Raw genomic sequence first — 23,724 nt, 5'->3', positions numbered from 1 at the left:
TATGGTGTGCACATGAGCTGCATTGCACACGGGTGGGCTTGCAAAGCTCTTGAATCTCTTTCTGTCTTTGCAGGTATGGTGTACATTACGAAATTCTCTTTCGCATGTATTAAGAGATGTTTTCTTTACAGGGATTCAGAAAGTAGCTTTTTTGATCATATGGTCCACAGTATAATTACTAGAAACTTCACACGAAGATACCATTAAAGAAAGTCTCTTTTGATTGCATGCTCTGGAAAGGTCTTGGCTTTGATACTCTGTAGAGTGTGATGTATGATAATTAGGCAAGTAAAAACTACTTAGAAATTGCTCAAGTAAGTAATTCAAATCAAAGAGTCCGAATTTTGGGTGCCCATATAGATGTATCATGAGCCATAAAACAAGATCATTTCGTTATCCGAATACTGGATTGGTGGGCATTTATTGGACGGTTAAAAATGAAAATAGCGTGCTCCGCACTTTACTCGGTCTAATTTGAGTTAATCTCTGCCACTATTACGACATTCAAGTGTCTGTGTATCAAGCGCCAGATGCTGCCAGAGTATCAATAATTCCTCTATAACTCATCAGTGAGTTGCTTATTCGCGTACAAGTGGTGATTCCTTATGAGATCCGAACCGACCGTCGGGTAGGAAATGCATTAGATGGGACCTACCCAAAAGTTACACAGAATCGACTAAGAAAATAGTTTATCATAGGAAAAGTCAACCGATGTAACTTTTCTGAGAGTCCTTTTTTCTTACTAGAGAATAATCTCCGAACCCAGTGTGAGGATTGTCCAGTTGGGGTGACCCATTCGTGATAGGGCAACCTGATGACTGGGTCAGATCTGGTACACATCTACCACATGTAGAAAAAGCAATTCACCGGATTCTAGGTTTTATAACAGAGATACAAGCCTTGGTAAGCTCGGAAACATGTACAAGAACACCCTTCTACAAGCTACCCATGCACGTACCAAAATGGCATACACGTGCGAGATCCAAGCCCTCCATCAGATGGATCCCACCATGAAAATAGTGTCTGTTCACTGATTAGTTGGGCTATATTCTACAAAACAAATGGACGGCCGAAAATATTTTGCCCAAGCCATCCTTCTATTTCTAACATCATGGCCTGATTGAGGCACTGGACTGACTGGATCTTTAGGCAGGGCATCTACACTGTGATGTGAGACCCACCTGACGGATTGCTTTGATCTCAACTACATTTTCCCCGCTGGCACATGGAGTGGCGTATATATGGGTTCTCTTGTACATACGAATGGGCTTAGCAAGCCTACGAAAATAAAAACTAAAGACTCTTCTTTTATTGTGTAGTCATGGAATATGATTCCTACCTTAACCAAGACTCTTCTTTTACTAAAGTCCCACTTGGGACTCTATGGTTTTCATAGACTTGGGGAAGAAAATCATTATATTTGGCGTATCTTTTTTTTATTTATTTTTTATTTTTTATTTTAATCTTATGCATATCAAGAAGCATTATCAATGCCTAAGTTTTCAAATTACATGATCTTATTTGAATGTTATTTGAGTGGGATTTTGATTATGTGTGCTTTATCCATGCTTATGATTAAACCTAATTGTTAAAGTGTTTGGGGAGGAGATGCTCATATCCACCTAGTTGACAATAATTTACTGCACAACCAATGGATAAGTTCCAAACAGTCATGTGTACGCGATACCCAACCATCCAATTGGTTGGGCCACCATGAAAATCATATAGTGAAAAAATCATCCCTATTCACTCATTAGGTGGGCCATAAAATTGAAAACGACGAATAGCTACTGATATAATATAAAAATGTGAGTGTGGCCCAGTTGATGAGTGGATCAAACTAATTTTTTGTACGAAGTGATTCTCATGGTAGGACCAACCTTTTGGATGGGCTGGATGCTACACACATATGACAGGTTGAAAATTATTCACTGGTTGGAAGATTGTTTAGCTATCCAACCCGTTGGATATGAGCAGTAAGCATCTCTCCTGAATAGGGACCCATTTGAAGATTTTTATACTACACCTTGCAGCTATAGTAAAGCTGTGCATTCATCCGAAGAATGGCAAGGGCAGACGCGCGCTTGAGAAAAGTCAAGGCATGCGTGTCTTGATTGGTCCACCTGAGCAACGTGCATCTGGTATTGATCGAGAGATCCTAGTCATCTGGGTTACGCGGGTCCCTTGCTTACGTGGACCAATAGCTTTGCGTGCTCGGGTTGCTATTTTCACAAGCTCGAGGAGCTTGTTAGGATTCCTCCCAATCGATTGTTAAACGTTCTTAAATCCCTAATTATAGTTTGACTAGTGACCAAGGAGTCCAAGTTTCGAGAAACGGACCCGAATTTCCGGAGCCCGTGCAACAAAAGCTCTGTGGGGCCCACCGCGATGAACTGGAATCGTCTACAACAACTGGTTTCCAGAGCTGCATAATTCTATGGAGCCCACCATGTTTTATATGTAAATCCGTCCGTTCACCGGCTGAGAACCATTATTTTAACCATAAGTAGAAAAAATCATCCCGATAAAATATCGGGTGGGACACACTAATGGAAATAATTTAAAACTTCTCCTAAAACCTCTAAAGTCCACATGGTGTGGCCCGCCTGATATTTGTATTTGGCTGACATTTTTAATATTTTTACTTCATCATCATGAGTTAGACCTTATTTACAAGAGGTTTGATGAAAGATATATACCATAGTGTCCCTACATGCAAACCTATGGTTGGCATCCTATCCCAATTGCTCCCTGTAGAGTGGTCCTCCTGGGTTTTTGAACTTCTGATTTTTCCATATGTCTTTACATTGAGGGCGCAACCTGATGGACGGAGTGGATTTTACACATACAACACGGTGGGCCTAGCAAACTTGTGTTTTGGGCAGTGCATATGTAGAGGATTCCGGTCCCAAGTTAATTTGTCGTGACGATTAAAAACTCAAGTGGGCCACACTACAGGGAAAAGTCAGAACGGGAACATTGATACATTCTAGTGGCCCACTGGAGTTTTGGATGAGCTGATTTTTTGCTTTTGCCTTAGTGGAACTCACTCTATGAACGTGTTGGATCGTGTATAAACATCAAGGTGAGGCCCTCGATGATTTTGATTATTGGCATGCTTGTGGTGTGGCCCACTTAAGTTTTATATCGATCTTATTTTTGGGCTCATGAATTGAGCTGGTGCTGATGATGGAGTGAATATCACACATATCATAGATGCTTGGCGCAAAGGAGCTTTATGTTTCATGGGCTCCGGAAAATTTTCCAATTTAGACCGTGTTTTAACTTTATGATGGCCAATTGGCATTAACATCATCTCCGTATACAACACATGCAGTGTTGGGTCAATCTTATTTAGCTGGGGTAATATTCTCTTCCAATTACATTGATGCAGGTATAGCCCACTCCCACTTTCCTCACTTTCCTCTTATTTAGCTGATCATAAGCATAATAGTAGGGATATCATGCAAGAAAAGGCTCTTTGGACCCGTCATGATGACTGTATGACATCTATTACATTTATTGTGCTGGTCATGTTAGTATGTCTGCGGAAAAACTAAGTAGATCTAAAACTGGACTAGATTATGGCATTGGAAAAAGTGAAAATGGGTTGCCCACCATTGTATATTGCATTTTGACTTATCCCTCTCTCTCTTTGCGAGTAACTCAGATGAATGTAAGCATAGCCACATCCTTTCCCTCCATCGCTCCCCCCTTTCTCCTATTCTCACTGTGTATGTGTTGCAACAGCGAAATTAGTGGCTGTAATACATTTTTTTCATCATAGCACTATAAGTTATAATGCTCCTAGTTGTATTGGACACTTAGATTGTCCAATCCATTTAACAAAACGTTCATTATGTCCAATGCACATTTCATACTACATACAAACATCGCACCAATATGACAAATAATAACCATTTGATTATCGGCCTTTAATATGGACAATGAAGATCATTTACATAAAAATAGGATCCACGGGCATTTCGATCCTTCCTTTTGTTAGGGTTGAAAACGGACCTACGATTCTGAAACTCACTTTTATTAGTAGTTATAGCCATCTCATCCTTGGCTTAGAAAATAGATGGCTATAGAAAATTAATTCAAATCAAGGATAGATAGGATCTTCTAATTATTGCAATTTTTGCTCGATAATATTCCAGCAATGTATTGAGATTGGTTGATTTTACTGTCCAAATGATGTGGACCCCCCTGACATGATCCAATGAAAACGTGTCACATATGTATTTCAAGTGAACTCCCTCTGATGAAAATGTGCCACATACGTTATAGGCAATTCGTATACATATCCATGAGAGACAACCTTTCATTGTAAGTTTGTAATGATAACCCATATAGAGTAGCATCTAGAACATGAACATGTGGACCCCAACAGCGCAACACATTATTTTTTATTTTTTTTTCTTCCCATTTTTGACTTGTTTTGAGCATGAAATTTTGGAAACTACAAGTAAACTCCAATCCATATTTCTTGATATAAATCATCTCATAAACTAAACTATAATCCATATTTATTGATATAAATCATCCCATAAAGTGTTAAATAAGTACCAAAACCGAAGTAATTTAGATACAATATAAGTGTACTTTAATGGACTTCTCTTTAGATTGCATTAACATCTTCCATATCAACCATCATCCATATCTCATTCACTCTATTTTTGAACTCGAATGGCGAATTATACTGCGCGACTGTGTAAGTCGATGTGGGATCCGCAGCCAGGGCTTTGTCGATGAGAGTCGACCATCCAGACTCAACGAGACTATTATACAACGCAGCCGCTTCCTGGCCAACGCCGTAATCAGACGCGAATCCACTGAATTGCCTCACCGCTACGTATTTGAGGCCCCATTTTTGGACATGGAGGTTTTCGGCGGGCGGTGGGTCAGCCTGGTTCTTTTGAGGCAAGTAGAAGCTAACGACGAACATCGACGAACAGAAGGGTCCGTCGCTTGGGACGACCTGAGTGATCACAGGAGCAGTCATCTCTATCTTCTCTTTGTAGTCGTTATTCCCTTGAATGTAGTTGAATAGCCTGAGAGAAAAACGTTACAATGGTTTTATATGTGCACGTCTGAAACCGGAGTAGACTCCATTTGATTGGAGCCATGTAGTAGGGCTACGTCAATCTACAAAGTTTTGTTGGTTAGGTTTAATCTATAATGAAATACGTGGGGCCCACCATGATATTTTCATGACATCTAATCCGTCCATCATGTGCACCTCTTCATGTTCTCCTTGATGCCTCAAGATCAGGCTGATCTAGAACTCGAGTGAATCACAATATAGGAAACAGTTGGGGTGTGGACAGCAGCTATTAAAAAACCTTCCAGACTGTGTGTAGGCCCACTGTGTTTTGTATACTCCGTCCAGTCCATTCGGGAGATGAGACCTACCAGGACGAATAGATACTCAAAAAACTAGGCATTCTCAAAGTCAGGAGTGCTTGAGGTGTGGCCCACCTGAGTTTTGGATTGGACAGATTGTTGGGAAGCAAGGAGAAGATGAGGGGGTGCACATGATGGACGGATTGGATGTAATGCACACATCAAGCATTCCTGACTAGGCTTACCCATATATAGAATTAGCAATGGGCTGGATCAGTGTCAATGTGAACCCAGCCCATGTAGTAATGAGGCTAAAACTCGGGCCCAGGCCAGCGCATGTACTAACTGGGCTTTTGATTGGCCATAAGCCTGCCCGTTAGATGATAAAAGCCTGTTTTTAGGTTGAGGTCTGTCCTCAACAGAAAATTCTGCAAAAATCGACTCCTGGAATGACCCTGGCCTATTTATTAATTGGGTTTCAAAAACCTAGGAATGGGCCTCAATGGTGCGTCCAACCCAACCCATATCTGGCTGATAAACCGATTGTGGCAACTCATCGTTCATGCATGTTAAATGTGTAAGCCTATCTGGACCATCGGATTGTTGGTACATTTGGATGGAGAATATCTTGAAAATCATACTGATCAACCAATTCTAACCATCCTACTAAGGTCAGGTTTGGGGGTCTCAGCCCACACCAGACCGACGGCCCAATTATCCCAAGGCCCTACTGGACCCATTTAAAATTATAAGCCCAAGTCTGACCTGACCCAACCTGGCGTGACCATTACCCAGGTTTAAGAATGGGATATTGGGCTAAAGGTATGCTTTGGGGATACACACAAACATACATTTATGTATCATGTCTATGTATCTGTACTCACTGCCTATTAATGTATGTTGGGTTTTGAGCTGGGTCATCTGGGCTAGCCCTTTGATAAGCTACATGGACGGGCTGCCTTGGGTATGGTTCAACCCAGCCCAACCCATTTATTTTAACGGGCCAACAATTTATAACTTGAGCCCAACCCACTACTGTTTAGATTAGCCCATATCCACCTAAGAAACGGGTTGGACTACTGGACCTATGGGCCTGACCAGTTGCCTCACCCTAGCCATAATGGTCCCCATTTTCTAAGCCATCTTTACCTATAATCGGTGAACATGCCCATCAATCTGGACCATTCAATCAATCACCATCTTGATGAGCCACGGCATAAAATGGCAGGGATCTGACCTAAAGCATAGGTCCAACTCTTGAACGGTCATCCAAATTGAGTGGAAGCCCAAATGAGAGCATTGATTGAGTTACAATAATTTGATCGTTGTGATTTTTAAGTGATGGCCCACTTAGAATGTTCCATTTATTGCACTGTCCTGATCAATGGGCAGAGCCCTGGCATTTTGGTGCTTCCATGTCAATTCGGAAAAAGGCATCCATGGATGAGATCGAAACCAGAACTTTCCAGTTTTGGATGATTATAACCCTCCACTAAAGGTGCCTAAGTTACCTAAGTTACTTATGCCTCGAGTCTCTTATTTTAGTTTCTACTTATTAAGTAAATAAGTATGTTTGGTAAACAACATACTTACAAATGGGCCCTTAGTGACTTACAAGTAAACACTTTTTTTTAATAAAAAAAGAAGAAGCAATGTCTCCCATTTAGTGAGGGAAGGCCTACTAATTAGACTAATTAGATGGATAAGAAAGCTCTTTCAAAGCTGATGTATGACAGGGCTAAGGAAAATCATAGGGCCCACTAGAATTGAAGGAGACTGGGTTACAAAGCAAAATCCAAGTATTTATTGTGCACTATAGCCTCTAACGGCCATAACTTTATAATTGATTACCTGTTTCTCATGTATACTATGTTGTTGGAAAGCTATTAATGAATTCTTACGCACCGGCCAACAATGCCAAAGGCTACCGTTAATGATTTTTGAAAAATATATTGTTTTTGGTGTTAATTTTGAATTTGAAGTGAAATCTAGTACTAGTTTTAGTAAGTTATAATTTTTACTTTTTTTACTCTATTTTTATAGATAAAGAATCTTAAATCCTTGTGAAAAATAGTTTTAATTAATTTAAAAGTTGTTTATCATTTTTAAAAAATTTATTATTTTAAAAAAGCTTATTATTATTACAAGAAAATTACAAATTAAGCAATTAGAACTTATATAAGTTGAAAAAACTTGTAAACTAACTTTCATCAATATTATTAATTTTATTTTTTATTTAGGATATTTTTAAGAGATGAGCTTGAAATTTTGGTGGTAATCTCTTCTTTCTCCATCGGCCCACCACGCTAAAACTGAATTTTGACTACGTGTAATAAATAGCAGAGCTCTTCAGGATACATGGTTTGGATGATCATCATACATATGTGGCCGATGTCTGCTACCAAATCAAGAGGCATGAAAATGCCTTGGCAGGCAATCCTCCATATTAGATTGGGTAGGGACTCTGTGGCACAAATGCCAACGTGGTACCCTTGTGCGAGATTTAAGCCATTCCTCAAATGGGGCCATGCCAAACACATCAAGTTAGTCCACTGAAAATTCATAGAGCTTTGAGCTTTCCATGCATCCATGAAAATAAAAATAAAAGGCATGAAATCCTTACTGTAAAAAGCCTGTTCTGGTCGCCTCTACCAATGAGATGTCTTGAATCGGCGACGTCGAAGTCCACATAGTCAAGTTGTATCGCCGGATTTCGAATCCATTTCCTACGAGAATCACCTCGAATTTTGGACATTCGATGCGGTTACAAGTAGGAGGAAAGATTCCAACGCTCTTTCGACCATCCAACGGTCCCGATGTCGACGAACTGCGCCATGATAGTGTCCCAAAGGCAAAGGTTGAGATGAGCAGAATGAGAAAGGGTAGCTTGAGAGTGGGGGACATGGTGAATACAGGATGTTTGCCAAACACTATGCCGAGGATGTATTTCAAGAGATATGGAATAATGAGAATTGGGTGATTTTTGGGTGTGGCTGCTAGGGTTCCACGTCGCCATAACGTTATCTACTTTGAATTACAGCCATTAGTTACAAAAAGCATATTCTCATACGTGAAATTTCATCAACATCACATATGGGAGGTTTGCGTGGGAAATCAATGCCGTGCATGAGGTGGACCCTACCACGAAGGTGGTGTAGTACAAAAATCTGGCTGGACTACTCGCCAGTAAGGACACACGTTTGGATGTATCTGAGTGATCCATATGGATGAGTACAGCCAAACGTGTGTGTCCATTCAAAAACTCAAGTGGTGGGTCACACCACATGAATTTAGAGGTTTTAAGGGTGATTTTACATTGTTCATGGGTGTGTCCTACCTGAGCCATGGATCGACCTGATTTTTGTCTTGGAGAGTAAACATGAGGTGGGTCAATTGATGAACGGAGTGGATATCACATACACAAAAATGTGGGCCGCACAGAGCTCGGCGAGTGTTGAAGAGGATGACGGTTTAAAAGAAGGATGATGCCATTCGCATGGACAGGAGCCTCTATACGCAAGCAGTACTTTTTAGTTTTAGATTCCACGGTTGATAGCTCAGGTAGATGGCTCAGGTAGATGTGATCCTCATGTGGGCCACTCGTTATTATCCCAATGGGGACTGTCAGATGAGTGGCTCTGATCACTCCCACATGTTCTTCATCTTCTAGCATGAGGGGTGTGCAATTTGGAAGGGAATTCAAGGGAGTATATTTTATGGTCGTTGATCTGGACCATTAATCATTTAAACCCTACTTTTGTTCAACCGTAGGAATCCCTTAATAGAGTGATTCTATCATGCAGGGCCTCGCATATGATTGATGGTCCTGGGAAAGATCTTACCACTGATCTGGACCGTCTATCACATTGGCCCATCCTCTAATTCACAGTAACTCTCAAGAATCACGTGAAAAGGTAACGAACGTTAATCTGGATCATCACCATCTAGGGTCTACCTTCAATTGATTGTGTCCGTCAAGATCCACTTTCATCTGGATCATCCTAACCACCACTAATAGCAGGTAGTTGGATACTCGGGTCGATAATTCTATGAAAGATCAAATCATTAATTGAACCGTCTATCATGTGGGTCCGCCTTTAATCACCCATGAGTCTCAATAGTGACCTTGATCAGATGGTTAGAACCATTCCATCAATGGCCAAGAAAATGACCTGTGTAAACTGGTTAGATTTAGGTGCCTTTCTGTAAACCGTCTGAAAATTAATTTCAGTGATAAAAACTTAATGCGCTGAATTTTAGTATGTTTAGTTACTACCAAATTTGTTTGGTAAAAAAATACTGATATACGAAATTTAGTACTTTTTCACAAAATTTATTTGATAAATACAAGTTATAAATGTTTGAAAATTGATAATTTATCATATTTTCATTTATTGTCTCAATTTCTATCTTCTGTAAAATATGAGATAAAGTTTCTTTCACAAATTTCACACACCATGCCTAATTCATATATATCCCTCAAGAATAAATTTTCGATTGATGTACTCCGTATCATATCTTTCTTAATAAAATAATTATAACTTTTCAATTGATATCTTTAAATTGGACAGCTAATAAGAGAAGCACAACCTTTCATATTTAACTGATACTTGAAAGGTAGGATCATTTAATATTTATTTATTTATTTATTACTATTATTTTGCATGATCCATTCACTTTGGGGGCCATGTCAATAGTATCGTTGATCATGAAACCAAAGGGTTCACTAGTAGGAATAAAATTCAAGATATGACCGGTATTAGGAAGTTTTTAATGGTGACAGTTCAATCACTACTTTTCATGTTGGAAAGCAAGCAAGAAAAAAAGAACTCTCTTATCATTATTCAATCGCCAAAAGCCTGAAGTGAATAGAAGCAAAAAAGAATTTAAAAACAGAAAGGAGGAGAGACGCTAGAAAGAGAAAGAGAGAAAAAAACTATTCAGACCTTAAATTTGAGAGGAAGAAGAAGAAGAAGAAAGGGGAACCCACATACCGAGACAAGGATGGAAGCTCACGCCAAGGATGAAGGAATGAGAAAAATGAATATCAAATAAAGTAAGGTAGCTCACTAATGAGAATAATACAATTGTCACAACATGTAAAGGAGTAGTTGCCAATTTGAGACTAAGGGCATTGTGTTGTATCCCAATTACACGAACTTGATACCCAACACTTGGTGAGCAAAAAGACAATCTTTCATAAGGACTATCTCGGATTGGCACCCGAAATATGGACAGGGTTAAGGTTAGAGATGCCAAGGAGAATAGAGGTTTTTGTCCCAGGGAGATGCATGTCCATTGTCAAAAAACATATATTCCCTCGGTAGCTTTTGCGGGAAGCAATGAGGCACCTCTAGACTTACTAATCTCACTGTATGAGATTCCAGGCTAATGAGATGGAATGACAATCACGTCAAAGGTGAACCATTCACATTAAAAGTAGCCCCACATGATGGAGGACTCACAATGAAGGTGGGGCCTACATTATGAAAAATCCACATTAAATGTGAGCTCTACATGATGAGCAGTGGACATTGAAGATGGGCCCCATATGATGGACAATTAACATTAACTGCGGGTCAACATGATGGATGACCCATATCAAGGTGGGTGCCACATAACGGGTGGTCCACATCGAAGGTCGACCCCAATGATGAATGACCTACATCGAAGGCTAGGTTTGCATGATGGACAACCCACATTGAAGGTGGGCCCCACATGATGGATGACCACATCAAGGTGGTGGCTCCACATAATGGACTGTCTACACTAAAGATTTGGCCCCTAATGACGAATGGCTCGCATCAAAGGTGGGCAACTCATGATGGACGATCTACATCGAAAGTGGGCCCACCATTGATGTTAACTGACCATCATGTGGGCCCACCTTCAATGTCCATCATCCATCATGTGGGGCCCACTTGATGTGGATGGTCCGTCATGTTGGGCCGCACTTTGATGTGGGCCATCCATCATGTGGGGCCCACCTTTGATGTGAACTGTGTGTTGTGTGGGCTAAATTTGATTTGGACTACTTCATATGGGGTGCCACCTTCAAAATGGGCCATTCATCATGCAAGCCCACCTTTGATGTCTACCATCCATCATGTGAATCTTACCTTTGTTGTGGACCATCTATCATGTGGGGCCCACTTGATGTGGATAGTCCGTCATATGGGGCCACATTTTGATTCAAGTCATCCATCATGTTGGACCCACCTTTGATGTATATCACCTATCATGTGGGTCCTACATTTGTTGTGGACCGTCCATCATATGGGGCAAACTTGATGCAGATGGTCCATCACGTGGGGCCACATTTTGATCTGGGCCTTCCATCATGTGGGACCCACCTTTGATGTCTATCATCCATCATGTAGGTACCACCTTTACTATGGACCATCTATCATGTGGGGCCTAACCTTCAATATGGGTTATTCATCATGTGGGCCCACCTTTAATGTCAACCTTCCATCATGTGGTCTCATGTTCAAAGTCCACCATCCATCATGTGGGTCCCACCTTTGATGTGGACCATCCATGGGGTAGGGCCTGCCTGATGTGAATCATATATCATTTGAGCTCACATTTTGACGTGGGCCATCCATTATATGGGCCAACCTTTGATGTGACCGTACATTATGTGAGCCTACCTTAATACGGAGTATTCATTATGTGGGCTCCACATTTAATATGAGTAGTTCATCATGTAAACCTTAAAAATGAGCTAATAATATTTATCCACTTAAACTAAATAAGCTCTTTCAAAATAAGTGACCTTCACATTACTTAACCGGAGCATCTTCACTCGTTGCAATCAAAGGATGATGCTTGACCATCCAATCTGTGGCCAACCGAAATGCATTCTCAACCGATCCTTACCATCCATTTGGTGGGACATACCGCTGTAACAATTCTAGCGGTTTGATTCTACCCCCTTGAACATGAACAATTATTTATTTCCATCTCCTAACCCTGATTTGATTCGCTGTTGATCACAGGGACAGATTTGAGTCCGACCAATGCTGTCCATATATCAGGGGCAGATGGACAGCTCAGATCATTCCACCCGTTCACGTGGACCGGCCATCATCGATGGGCCAAGCAATTCTGCAAAACATCCTGGATGGGTGAATACACAAAAGAGAGTAAAAAGACCAACGGTCTGTATTCAAAGCAAACACGTGTGGCCCATCAGACCTTTGCCTTCATTCTATTCACAAAAGCGCGCTCCAATCTCTCTCTCTTTCTCTCTCTCTCTCTCCAAACAACAGAATGCCTCTTTCCAAACCCCTTCCCTTTCTCTCCAACACCCTCCATTCCCTCTTCAGACCCATCACCTTTCTCTCCTCCTTTCTCACTCCTCTCCCAAATTCCCCAAAACACCCACAACGAGAACGACAACAACACCCACAACAACAGAAGCAGCAGCAGCAACAACAAGACCCCTACTCTCTGATTAAAGAAGACCCCATCCAGGTATGCTCCAACCTCTGGCTTCGAACCTTTTCCAACCCCAACACCCAATTCTCAAACCTCACTGGATTCCTCAAGAAATTCGACCTCTGGATCCTCGCCTACCAGCGCTCCTGCGCTCACCACACCGGTTCCTTCCCCCCCAAGAACGCCATCCAAATCCACGTCCTCCGCAACCTCCTTTCCCTCCAATCTGCTGTCCTCGACGGCCGATTCCTCTGGAACACAAAGGCTCACCTCTACATCCGCTCCCCCAGTGAACACCCCATCAGCCGATTGCTCTCCAAACGCAAGCTCAAAGCAATGCTAGAATCCGACGACACCCCTTTCCAGGACCTCGTCGTTCAAGAGGTCTTGCTATTGATTCTGGAGCCCATTTTTGAGGCTCGCTTCTCACCCAAGTCCCATGCATTCCGCCCCGGTCGGAACGCACATACTGTTATCCGGACCATTCGGAGTAATTTCGCTGGGTACCTTTGGTTCTTGAAGGGGGACTTGAGTGACATTTTCGAGAATGTCCATACGGATGTTTTGATGGGTTGTTTGGAGAAGGGTGTTACGGATAAGAAGGTCTTGGGTCTGATCAAATTGGCCATTAGAGCTCCAGCTAGATCACGACCGTTGGATGATGAAAATGCTGATGTTAATGGATTCAATAAAAGGAAGAAGAAGAAGAAAAAGAAGAAAGGTGGTAGGAAGAAAATATTGAATGAGAACGAACCAAAACCCGACCCGTATTGGTTACGTACTTTCTTTAACTTCGCGCCTGAAGAAGCCGCAAGGGTCCCTTGCTACGGTCACTGCGGGATTCTTAGTCCTTTGATTGCCAATGTATGTCTTAATGAGTTGGATGCTATGATGGATGATAAGATTGTGAAGTTCTTTCGCCCGTCTAAGCTTGACTCTATATGGAAAGAGTCGATTACAGATGGCTGCCATAATCCCTCTTGGCCAGAGTTTGTTCCATCAAGCGGGAGAGAGAAGACGAGGAAAATGGACTATATCCGGTATGGGGCCCATATCTTGATCGGAATACGTGGGCCCAGAGAGGATGCTGTTGAAGTTAGGAAGGATTTGATCGAATTTTGCGAAAGCAGATATGGGTTACGATTGGACAATTCAAAGGTACAGATTGAGCACATCTGTAGGGGCATTCAATTCTTGGATCATATAATATGTCGGAGGGTGATACGTCCCACCTTGCGTTATACAGCCACAGGTGGGACAATCGTGAGTGAGAGAGGTGTTGGGACACTGCTTTCAGTCACTGCTAGCTTACAGCAGTGTATTCGGCATTTCAGGAGGCTCGATTTTGTCAAAGGTGATAGAGACCCTGAGCCGCTGCCTTGCACTCCAATGCTCTATGCGGGCCAGGCTCACACCAATGCTCAGATGAACAAGCTTCTTGAGACAATGGCAGATTGGTATAGATATGCGGATAACCGCAAGAAAGTGGTTGGGTTTTGTGCTTATGTGATACGGAGCTCTCTGGCCAAGCTCTATGCTGCAAGATACAGGCTGAAGTCCCGTGCGAAGGTATACAAGATTGCATCCCGTGATCTCAGCCATCCATTACGAGAGAGCAGTAGAAATAACGCCCCGGAGTACTCAGATCTTTTAAGAATGGGACTTGTTGATGTCATCGATGGTGTCCAGTTCTCTCACATGTCATCAATTCCTTCTTGTGATTATACACCATTCCCTAGAAACTGGTCACCCGATCATGAACGAGTATTGCGTGAATATATTAGGATTCAGGACCCAAAATTTTTTTGTGAACTGCATAAGTCAGTGAAACGGGAGGGATTGAGTTTGCCTCAGGACGACATATCAAAGATTGTATGGGACTATAAGGTTCATGGGGTTCGGGGCGATCGTCCCCGTGGCAATGTTAATCAACTTGGGAGCTTTGGCAAGAGTGATAACGACATTGGAAATTCTGATATTGGACAAGTATTTTGAGATTCTCTAATGTGCTGTCATTGTGCTATTTATCATTGTAACCAATATACAGAACAGTAACTGCATGGTTTTGATCGTCCGTGGTCATTTAGGTAGAAGAATGTCAGGTCATAAAAGGATTGAGAAAAGACCTGCCAAGTGCCAACACAACTTGCTTTTGTTCAAACAAGCGTCAAGTGCAATTCAACTATCTGAAATAGAAAGGTAATGAGAATCTTTGTATGTGGTAACAATTCCTTGTTTAATATAGTGTTAGTCACTCCTTTGATTGATGGTTGGTTCTGAGCTAAGCTCCTTTAAGTTTTTTCTTCTACGTTGGTGGTTGAGTTTATCTGACTGCCAATAAGCACTCTGAAACTATATAGTTTCATGTAGTTGTCAAAAAATCTCATAATTTATATTATTTCAGATGGTTAAACATTCTATCTGACATTCAATTATTTAGTCTAGAATACTTCTACATCCTTGCTGAATTAGAGCTTTAAACATCTGTTGGAGTTTTAATAACTAACCCCCCCCCCCCCCCCCCAAAAAAAAAAAAGTATCTTTTGCTTTTTGGTTAGAGCATCCTATTGTTGCTTCAGCCATATCCACTCATCAAGTGCACTGTACTTGTATTTTTCTATTTACTGATGGCTAGAAATTGTTTTCTATGGTGTGGCCCACTTGATGAGTAGACAGGATTGATTTTTTGCACTAGGTGATCTCATGGTAGGGGCCAACCTATTGGAAAGGTTGGATGTCACGTGAACTTAATAGGTTTGGAAGTTATCTGCTGGGTGGACCATACCTTGTGTTCCAATCAGCTGGACTTGGACCTTCTCATTTTGTAAAGTGCAAGATTAATGCTTCAGGGTTACACAAAACTAGTGGTACTGAACCACAAGTATAGTTGATCGGGTGCTGCCCATTTTCTATATATGAATATTACTAGGGGTAGAAAAGCTGAGCTGCTTATCAATGAACAGGAATGGTCAGCTGGACATTGGTGGTTGGAGCTACCGTGGGAATCTATTCTTGCTAGGGGATCATTTTGCTAGACTTCCAAAGGACATGTGAATGGAATTTGAGGTGCCTCTTTCAATGAAGTAGAGCATGCAACTTCTAGCTTTTACAACTGTAAGGCTTTTAAGCTTTATGTGGATTTGTTATAGAATTTTTAAGTATACCTTAGGGCTTGTTTGGTTTTCTGATTTCCTATGAAATGCAAAGTAAATGAGCCATCATTATCATTTCTAGGTGTTTGTTTAAACAGGAATGATGGCTCGTAAATCGAGATTCAAATACACTTGTAAAGGAAATAGGTAAAGTGTAATAATTACATTTTCACATTATAAAACTACCCATTTTATAGTGATTTCTGGGTGAAACAAACAATGTAGCAAAATCCTCATTGTAGTCAAATGTATGTGATGTCACCACACAATTACAAGAGTAAATAATTATTTCCCATTTCCAACCATTTACCATTGTAATTGAAAAACCAAACAGGCCTACAGATATTACTTTTTAATTCTGCCTTTTAGCGATCGTGCCAGCTGATCTCCAGCTCGGGTAAAGGAGAAGGGTTTGATGTAAGGTGGCAATCATTCGTCAAGCTTTTGCCAATCAATCATGAGAATTCTTGTTTTGATTTGCAAAGTGACGCGAAATAGCTGGGACAGGCTATGATGATGATGAGAGATGAATAATTTTGGCATCGTGAATCTGCTATGATATTGGGATACTTTGTTATAAGCCATATTTGCTGCTTGCGGTCTAGAGCAGCAGCTCTGTCAATTTGTTGAGTATCTTTTATCATGGTTTCGATATTGCTGTCTTTTATTTGATGGTTGGGTTGCACCACGTTGTATTTCCTGACATTTGTAGTCCATCCAACAATCCTTCAAGATTTTAACAGATTTTCCATCCTTGACCAGCATAGAATTGCCTAGGGTGTCAGGCTCCCTATATGTAAATGTTTCTTTCTTTGGAAAAAAATAAAATGAAATGGGCCTAAAGTGACGAGAAGATAATAATGTTTACTGCCAATTCCATTCAATAAGCTTTGCCGTCACCAGTTTGATGAAAAGGACATCAGTTTTCAAAGGATACATACAGGAAAAGAAATCAGTTTTTGAAGGATAGCTTAGAGCCACACAGGAAAAGAATATGGGTCTTAGTTGCATGAACAGTTCATCTTTACCTCTGTTTATAACCTGGTTGAAGTTTCAAGAACAGAGTTGCACTCTTTTCTTTGGTTATTGTTGAGCATGTTTTGTTCCTGTGAAGTTTTTAATAGTATATTATGATAGAACTGATTGCCTACAAATGGTCTACAACCCTTTTTTCTATTAGCATTCTGCCCTTGTCCAAGGGCAAATTGGAAATGGAAATTCTGCTGGCACAAAAGATAGATTGTAGCATACAACAAGTTGTAGTTATATATAAGATGTCTGACCCATATGTAAAGTTGACTGCAAAAAGCTGCGTACTGGGACATTGGTTGATGTTAAATTGAAATGTTATGGATAAATACTGATTGAAAAAATAAAGGGGTACAGATAACGCAATTGTGGGGAAGCTTTGATGGCATGTTAGAATACCTATATTGTGTTGAATTTAGCCTCTGGACAAGGACATACTTTCTCACTCAAGTATGTGGTAGAATGTACGTGCAAGCTAAGAATGATTGATTTCTAGCTCTAGGGGAGCATTAGGGACTAAAGTCACGTGAAGCCCAGACTGGACCCTGACCTGTTTTAAGTTAAAATGGGTGGTTCCACCAGTCCAAGTGTTCAGACCCGTTTTGACCCATGATGTCTACATAATATAAAATAGAAAGAAAAAATCAAGCACCTGCGTGCGGCACGACAGTTTGGACTATGCTTGGGTAGCAGAAGTTTACAGGTATGACCTAGAACATGATTCATATTTTACTTTATTCACAAAAGGAGTCAACCATCAGTCGAGCAGGCTTTTAAGGGACCAACCCATTTTAGTGTCTCTGATCCAAACCAGAATTTTTCATAAAGGGAGTTTTCCCACTTACGATACTGATGTACTAACTCTCTTTATTGGACCCAAGTGTAGTGTATCCATCCCCACAAGTGCTTGGAACTGAGATCTACTTTTCATATATTGATATGATTCTTTGTTTGCATTTTGGTTTCGATTATGGTTTCAGTTTGTAGTTTGTTTTATAACTTAATGCTTGCTCTTCTCTTTTCCCATCACTTTAAATTCTGCAAAGAGTCTTGTGACCTTTGATTTGCGAATCATGAACCCTTGCATTCTGTTGACGGTAGGCCTTTGATATGCGTATTTAGTTGTAAATGAAACTCCTTTACATTGAACCATTCTATTGATATATTTTCCCCTTTGGAAGTTGTTACTTTCTTAAAGCAAACTACTCAGATTTTGAAGTTGGCTCAATGGGGTTTGAAGATAGCTCCATCTGGAAACTCATTGACTCCTTATCAACTTTCCAGTTTTTGAACCTTGGTTGAGTCTATTAAATGCAATTAAATTGTCCTTAAAAGAAGATCGATTCCATTCTATTTAGAGGGTTAAGGTCAGGATGCTTACTGGAGGACCTTCGTTCCTAGATACACTCCTTCGAGCCTAGTTGAACGATGACTGAATCACATCTGTACCTGAACTAAGGTATTGCTCAGAGTATAAACAGGTACTGTTTGAACTCTTTTACTGAAAACTTGAAGAAGAATATGGTGATCTTTACCATGTGATCCAGCTCCTCTCCTTAGTGGTCAGATTTCTCAACATATTACTGGTTTCATTATGAAGGCTAAAAAGTTTTGGTATGGAGATTGAAGGTGATTGCTATAAATTCTAAGCTGAATGCCTAGCTGCTGCAAGAATTCTACAATGGGTCTCTTGAGTATAGAATCAGTTTGGGTAGCTGTTTGCTACTTCAATGCCACGGGCAGCTGTTGCAGGAATGACTGCATGAAGATTTCTGGTGCTTATTTTGGGGAGTGGAGCCTGTGTGCTGAAAAGTCTGTATCTCAGTGGCTGTCCATGACCGGGCTTGCACTGCTGAATATGATTTTTGCTCATGGTTGGCTATTGCTCAATGACATTTTGGGCAGATGAGTCAGTTCTGTGATCCATAGGGTAATATAGAGCGTTTTAGGCTGTGCTACCTCCATGCATAAGTCGGGAGCTGTCAGATGTGTTGTGTCTAGACGCAAGAGGCTCATGGCATGGCTTTTGGCAGAAATGAAACTAACTACTGTGGGCAGATTATATTTGTTAATCCCTGCGGCTTGAATCCTTTTAGCTGCCAATTTCCTCCCTTTGCATAGATGTGTTGGGGTTCAGAACTCGATCTGGTCCCAGCTTGTTTTTCATCTCAATGGATAACAGATGTATATATTTTAGGTGTGAATCCCTGGGGAATCAGAGAAATCTCAGGCACCAGTTGATCACACATTATCTGTCATGATTGTTTGGTTTCCAGATTCGAAGCCTTTCTGAATCAACCCTACTGCTCTATGTTCTGGTCATGTGTCAGGCAGATTAGGGTGGGATTGTGCTGATTTGGATGGGGTTGAGGATTGCGAACTCAGATTGCAGCCAGGCAGCTATATGGTTTTGCTGATGCTTTAGGAGGATATGCCAGGAATTTTTCTGTACACTCGCTGCTGGTTGAGAGTATTGTTAATCAATGATCATTGCCATGGAAAATTGGGATTGGTGAAGGATTTGGCTTCTGTGTTTACTGTTTCATTGTCATTGGTATGGGTTTTTGGGGTACAGTGGATGTCGTATCAGTTTGATAATTAGCTGTTGCCAGATTATCTGCGGCAGAGCTATTGGGAATTATCTTGGGACCTGGTACTTATTTGTGTTGCTGTCCGCTTTTACCATTTGATTGCTAGCTGAGTCAAGAAGTTGGTTGGCATGGAGTTGTTGGTCCAGGATCTTGAAATTGGATTTTTGGGATTCAATGAAAGATTGGACTGCTATTCATGAATCCAGATTGAGGTCAGTATGCAGCAGCTGCTTCCTGGCGTCAATGGTTGACCTTTCAGGTGTGGGTTGTTGGGGTTCCAAAATAGCATCAACTGAAGATTGCTTTCTCAGTTGAAGCTTGGCTGCCTGCACTCATGGAATTGTTGGTCCTGCTGTCTATGCTGTCAGCTTGATGCCAGGCCAATTCATGGGGTTTATTGCATTGAGCTTACTTTCATGCGTGTTCCAGATTCTGCATCGTTTCTGAGAGTTTTTAATTCAGGTCATGATATTATCATTTGGTCCTTGTGCTTTGATCTGTATTCTCTCTGGGGTCAAGAAGCGTGAATGGGCCACATTTTGCTCTCTCAGTGTGTATGTCATCCTTATCTGCTTGGTGGCTTTGGTTGTAAGGGTAACTGGGTTTTGGCTGTCAGCCTTGTATTCCATGGTTGTGGTTGATGCGGGAGCATGTTGGTGTGATTCCAAGGATGCACTGTATCTCTACGTTGGCGCAGGGTGGCCCACGAGGTGGGGTTTGTGAGATGCAGAATGGCCATGAGGTGGGGCCCATTGTGAGACCGTGCGATTCGGGGACCCGTGCGAAGCGGGGGTTGCCCACGGGGAGGTCTCGCCTGGGTTTGCTTGACAGAGCTTGCATATAGGAATAAACCGGTCCTTCCCCATCAGCTCTAGAGCTTTTAGTGCATTGGTCGGCTGTCTACTATCAAAATGGTATCAGAGCAGGAGACCAGTGTTCGAGTCACTTCACCAGCGTGGGTGGATGATGTGGGTGTGATTCCGGGTAAGGTGGCCCACGAGGTGAGGTCCGTGAGATGCAGAATCCCCACGATGTGGGGCCCACTGTGGGATCATGTGATTCGGGGACCCGTGCGAAGCAGGGTTTGCCCACGGGGAGGTTTCGTTTGGGTTTGCCTGGGAGAGCCTGGAGCTTTTGATGTGTTGGTCGGTTGTCTGCTATCAGTAGTTGTGTGGGGTAATCTGGTTTAGCCATTGGTTTTGGCCTTTGGACCTTTTATATGCTGGCTTTTGTCTTTGTTCTAATTCTAGTGGGCTTTCTCTTTGTTTTTTTGTTTTTTTTCTTATCAATAAAAGGATGTCTCAACATTAATCGACATAATTCAAGAAACTTGCATTTTTTTATTAGTTTTCATAGTGAGCATATGATCTAAATCTAAAGTCTGATAGTATAGTATTGGGAATACGACAACATAGAAATTCCCTCTCTCTGGAACCCACCTGCTGGACAAGATGGATCTGATTTCAGAAATACAAAAAGTATTACTCCAAGGGCCATTTTCATCATTGAAGGCCCTTGGTTGCGCGAGTCTCATTTGATGGCTAAAACTCCTTGAAAAGCCACAACAACACATAGCCCTTCTCTTAGGGCCACAATCTCCACCACATTAGATCCATGCCACAATTACTGGAAAAAGCCATTAAGATATCACCTTTGCATTTTTAAAAGCATATCTCTACTCTAGACAAACCAGGTTCCCAAGTGAAGAAAACCATCAAAGTTTAGCTTTAGGTGACCCGTGGGAGGCAGTTTCCATGTGCCAGGATTGCAACTTGGGCTTGGGTCAACAAGAACCTGACGGACCTAACCCATAGGTTTGGAAAACTCCAACCCGATTTGAAATCAGGTTGGGTTCAAGTTGAGCAAATTTGAGTCAGGTTAGATCGGGTCGGATGGAGCTGGGTTGGGTTGGTTTAGTGTTGATTATAGAGGAGTCCAGGTTTGGCACCTCGTGTTGGAATTCAGGTCGGGTCAGTTTGTGGGTTGGGTCATCTTGAGGTCAGGTTGGGCTAAGGTTAACCCTCTACCTGACCCAACCTACCTGAGTTTCACCCTTACATGTGACTTTACTGGTCGAGTGCTTCGACATAGTTGTCTTCCAATTACAGGTGAAATCTGCTCCATCCCCCACAATTCAGGGCCTACATCCCCCACCCTGACAAACAAAAAACAATTCTTCTTTCAATAGTTTCTGCCGAAGCCATTTTGCCATGAAAAATTATTCCATTTCTTTTGTTTCCATTAGCCTTAAAAATTGCATTGGGAGCCATTTTCAATAATAACTTTGCTCCTTGGAGAAAACTACCCTGTTGACCACATAGTTTAAAGAAGTTCCACACAGCCATTGCAGAATTCGTAGACAACAATACTTTCTCTTGCTTATTTGACTTGGGTTTTTTCTTGAAACACTATTCTTTCAGTGCCCATGGCCTTAACTGCACCATAGTATAAGATGCTGTTCAAGCTCTAGGGCAAGTGCTTGTGATCTATATGCTATTGTTGGGTATATTTGGATCATTGAATGCATTGTTCTTGGAATTATGTCATACTTCAAGCAGATATTCAAGTGATTCAGTATAGTTCTCTCCTTAACCAATGTTTTTGTCATCATAGCAATGCGATGATGTGCTGTGTGTTGTGCATTGAAAACTCGCATGCATGCATCTGAGTTTCAATGTGCTAAAAAGACACTTCCTGCTTTCACTGGACATTTAACAATTTTCATTGCATGGTTGTTTGATACTCATAGACTGCAATGTGTTTTAGACTTTTAGCAAAGAAAATCTAAAAGATTGCTGCAGTCTTATTTGGATCTTTTAACATATTTCTCTAGATAGGGTTCTATTTTACTTATTTATTTATTCAATTTTTGGTAATAAATCTTTATTTGTTTGGGTCCTTACTCTTACTCCGGTGGTAGACTTTCAGGAGTTTCAACACCTAGTTAAGGGTTCGAGTACCCATAGGTGGTGAAATCCCACTAAGGCGTGAGTGTGTGGTGGTGTGTGCGCATGTGTTTAAAAAAAAATAAAAAATAAAAAAATCTTTATTTGTTTTGGTTCTTTTGCACTTTGCTTGCTTAGCTCACTGTCAACCTTTTCCGTAGATGCCCCATGATATTGATATTGAATTTGTTTCAAGAAGCTGGCAGCTATTGGGGGGGGGGGGGATTGGGCGTGTTTTTTAACCTGTTGCAAGTGCCACATAGCTTTTTTGTTGTCATTATGCTTGCTGAATCCATTAATGAGATGGGGAAACATCTATGGAAGTTGTTATACCTCATCATCTTTTTCAATTTGGACATTCGATTGATTGTCGAACTCCAAAATTACCATTGATATTTTGCATGGGTTGGCATTTCATCATGTTGTTTTTTAACTTGTTGCAAGTGCCACATAGCTTTTTTGTTGTCATTACGCTTGCTGAATCCATTAATGAGATGGGGAAACATCTATGGAAGTTGTTATACCTCATCATCTTTTTCAATTTGGACATTCGATTGATTGTCGAACTTCAAAATTACCATAGATATTTTGCATTTACTGATATGAAATGCATGGTTATGTCATTTAACATTCTAACCAATACCCAATTCATTTAATTTCTGTTTCTAATTAGTTGCTTCTTGGCAGCTTGGATGCTCAAATTATTTAAAATCTTTGCCCAATGAGTTGGGTGGGCCGTCAATTCACATGATGGTTGTTTGACAACTGTGGGTGTTAGGTATGGGAAACCGTTCGTTCTACAAGGTAAAGATCTTTAACTTCCCACTGACACTCTGTGCAAGATCCTTAGCAGATTGATCCAGGCTGGTTATCTGGCGGGTTCCATGCGCCATACACAAAAATCAGGCCTGTCCGGTAGTGGGCCGTATGCATATTTCAAATATGGATCATTTATGCAATTCTTGGCAACCATTCGTTTGTTTGGTTCATGTGTGGCCCACCTCATGGATGGGAAGACCTGATTTTTTAGATGCGGACATACACTGTGGGTCCTACCACAGGAAGTGATGCTTATCAGTTTTTGGCTATGTATTTATTCTCCCATCTGTGCTTTTCAAGATCAAATGTTTCTGCTTGGTGTGGTGCCTACATTTTTACCGAATGTATGAGATCACGGCCATTTTGCTGATGGATTCAAGACCAGTTTGGTAGACT

The 23,724-nt window shown here is 41.2% G+C and overlaps 2 protein-coding genes across 3 annotated transcripts; one reads left to right on the top strand and one right to left on the bottom strand.

Annotated features, from left to right (window-relative positions):
- Positions 1 to 4,510: 4,510 nt before the first annotated feature.
- On the bottom strand, positions 4,511 to 8,330 carry LOC131240846 (uncharacterized). The gene is made up of 2 exons (XM_058239345.1): positions 7,973 to 8,330; positions 4,511 to 5,057 (listed from the first exon to the last, which is right to left on the bottom strand). Exons 1-2 carry the CDS (start codon positions 8,251 to 8,253, stop codon positions 4,625 to 4,627), a joined length of 714 nt encoding a protein of 237 aa, XP_058095328.1. The 5' UTR covers positions 8,254 to 8,330; the 3' UTR covers positions 4,511 to 4,624.
- Positions 8,331 to 12,596: 4,266 nt separating this feature from the next.
- Positions 12,597 to 23,710, top strand: LOC131240845 (nuclear intron maturase 1, mitochondrial). 2 transcript variants are annotated; one of them, XM_058239343.1, is made up of 2 exons: positions 12,597 to 14,991; positions 23,197 to 23,710. In XM_058239343.1, exon 1 carries the CDS (start codon positions 12,625 to 12,627, stop codon positions 14,785 to 14,787), a length of 2,163 nt encoding a protein of 720 aa, XP_058095326.1. In that variant the 5' UTR covers positions 12,597 to 12,624; the 3' UTR covers positions 14,788 to 14,991; positions 23,197 to 23,710. The 2 variants fall into 2 exon arrangements, with proteins under 2 accessions (XP_058095326.1, XP_058095327.1); XM_058239344.1 differs by lacking the exon at positions 23,197 to 23,710 and adding an exon at positions 19,171 to 20,907.
- Positions 23,711 to 23,724: the final 14 nt, after the last annotated feature.

This window comes from Magnolia sinica, chromosome 3 (genome assembly GCF_029962835.1).
Source record: "Magnolia sinica isolate HGM2019 chromosome 3, MsV1, whole genome shotgun sequence".
Taxonomy (NCBI): Eukaryota; Viridiplantae; Streptophyta; class Magnoliopsida; order Magnoliales; family Magnoliaceae; genus Magnolia; species Magnolia sinica.
This window is presented reverse-complemented; position numbering and strand designations above follow the sequence as displayed.

Excerpts from the sequence above, each read along its gene's own strand:
- LOC131240846 (XM_058239345.1), bottom strand. The coding sequence starts at position 8,253 with ATGTCCCCCACTCTCAAGCTACCCTTTCTCATTCTGCTCATCTCAACC. Across the intron at positions 5,058-7,972 it reads ACCAGAACAGGCTTTTTACA|GCTATTCAACTACATTCAAG; the intron begins GTAAGGATTTCA and ends TTTTTCTCTCAG.
- LOC131240845 (XM_058239343.1), top strand. The coding sequence starts at position 12,625 with ATGCCTCTTTCCAAACCCCTTCCCTTTCTCTCCAACACCCTCCATTCC.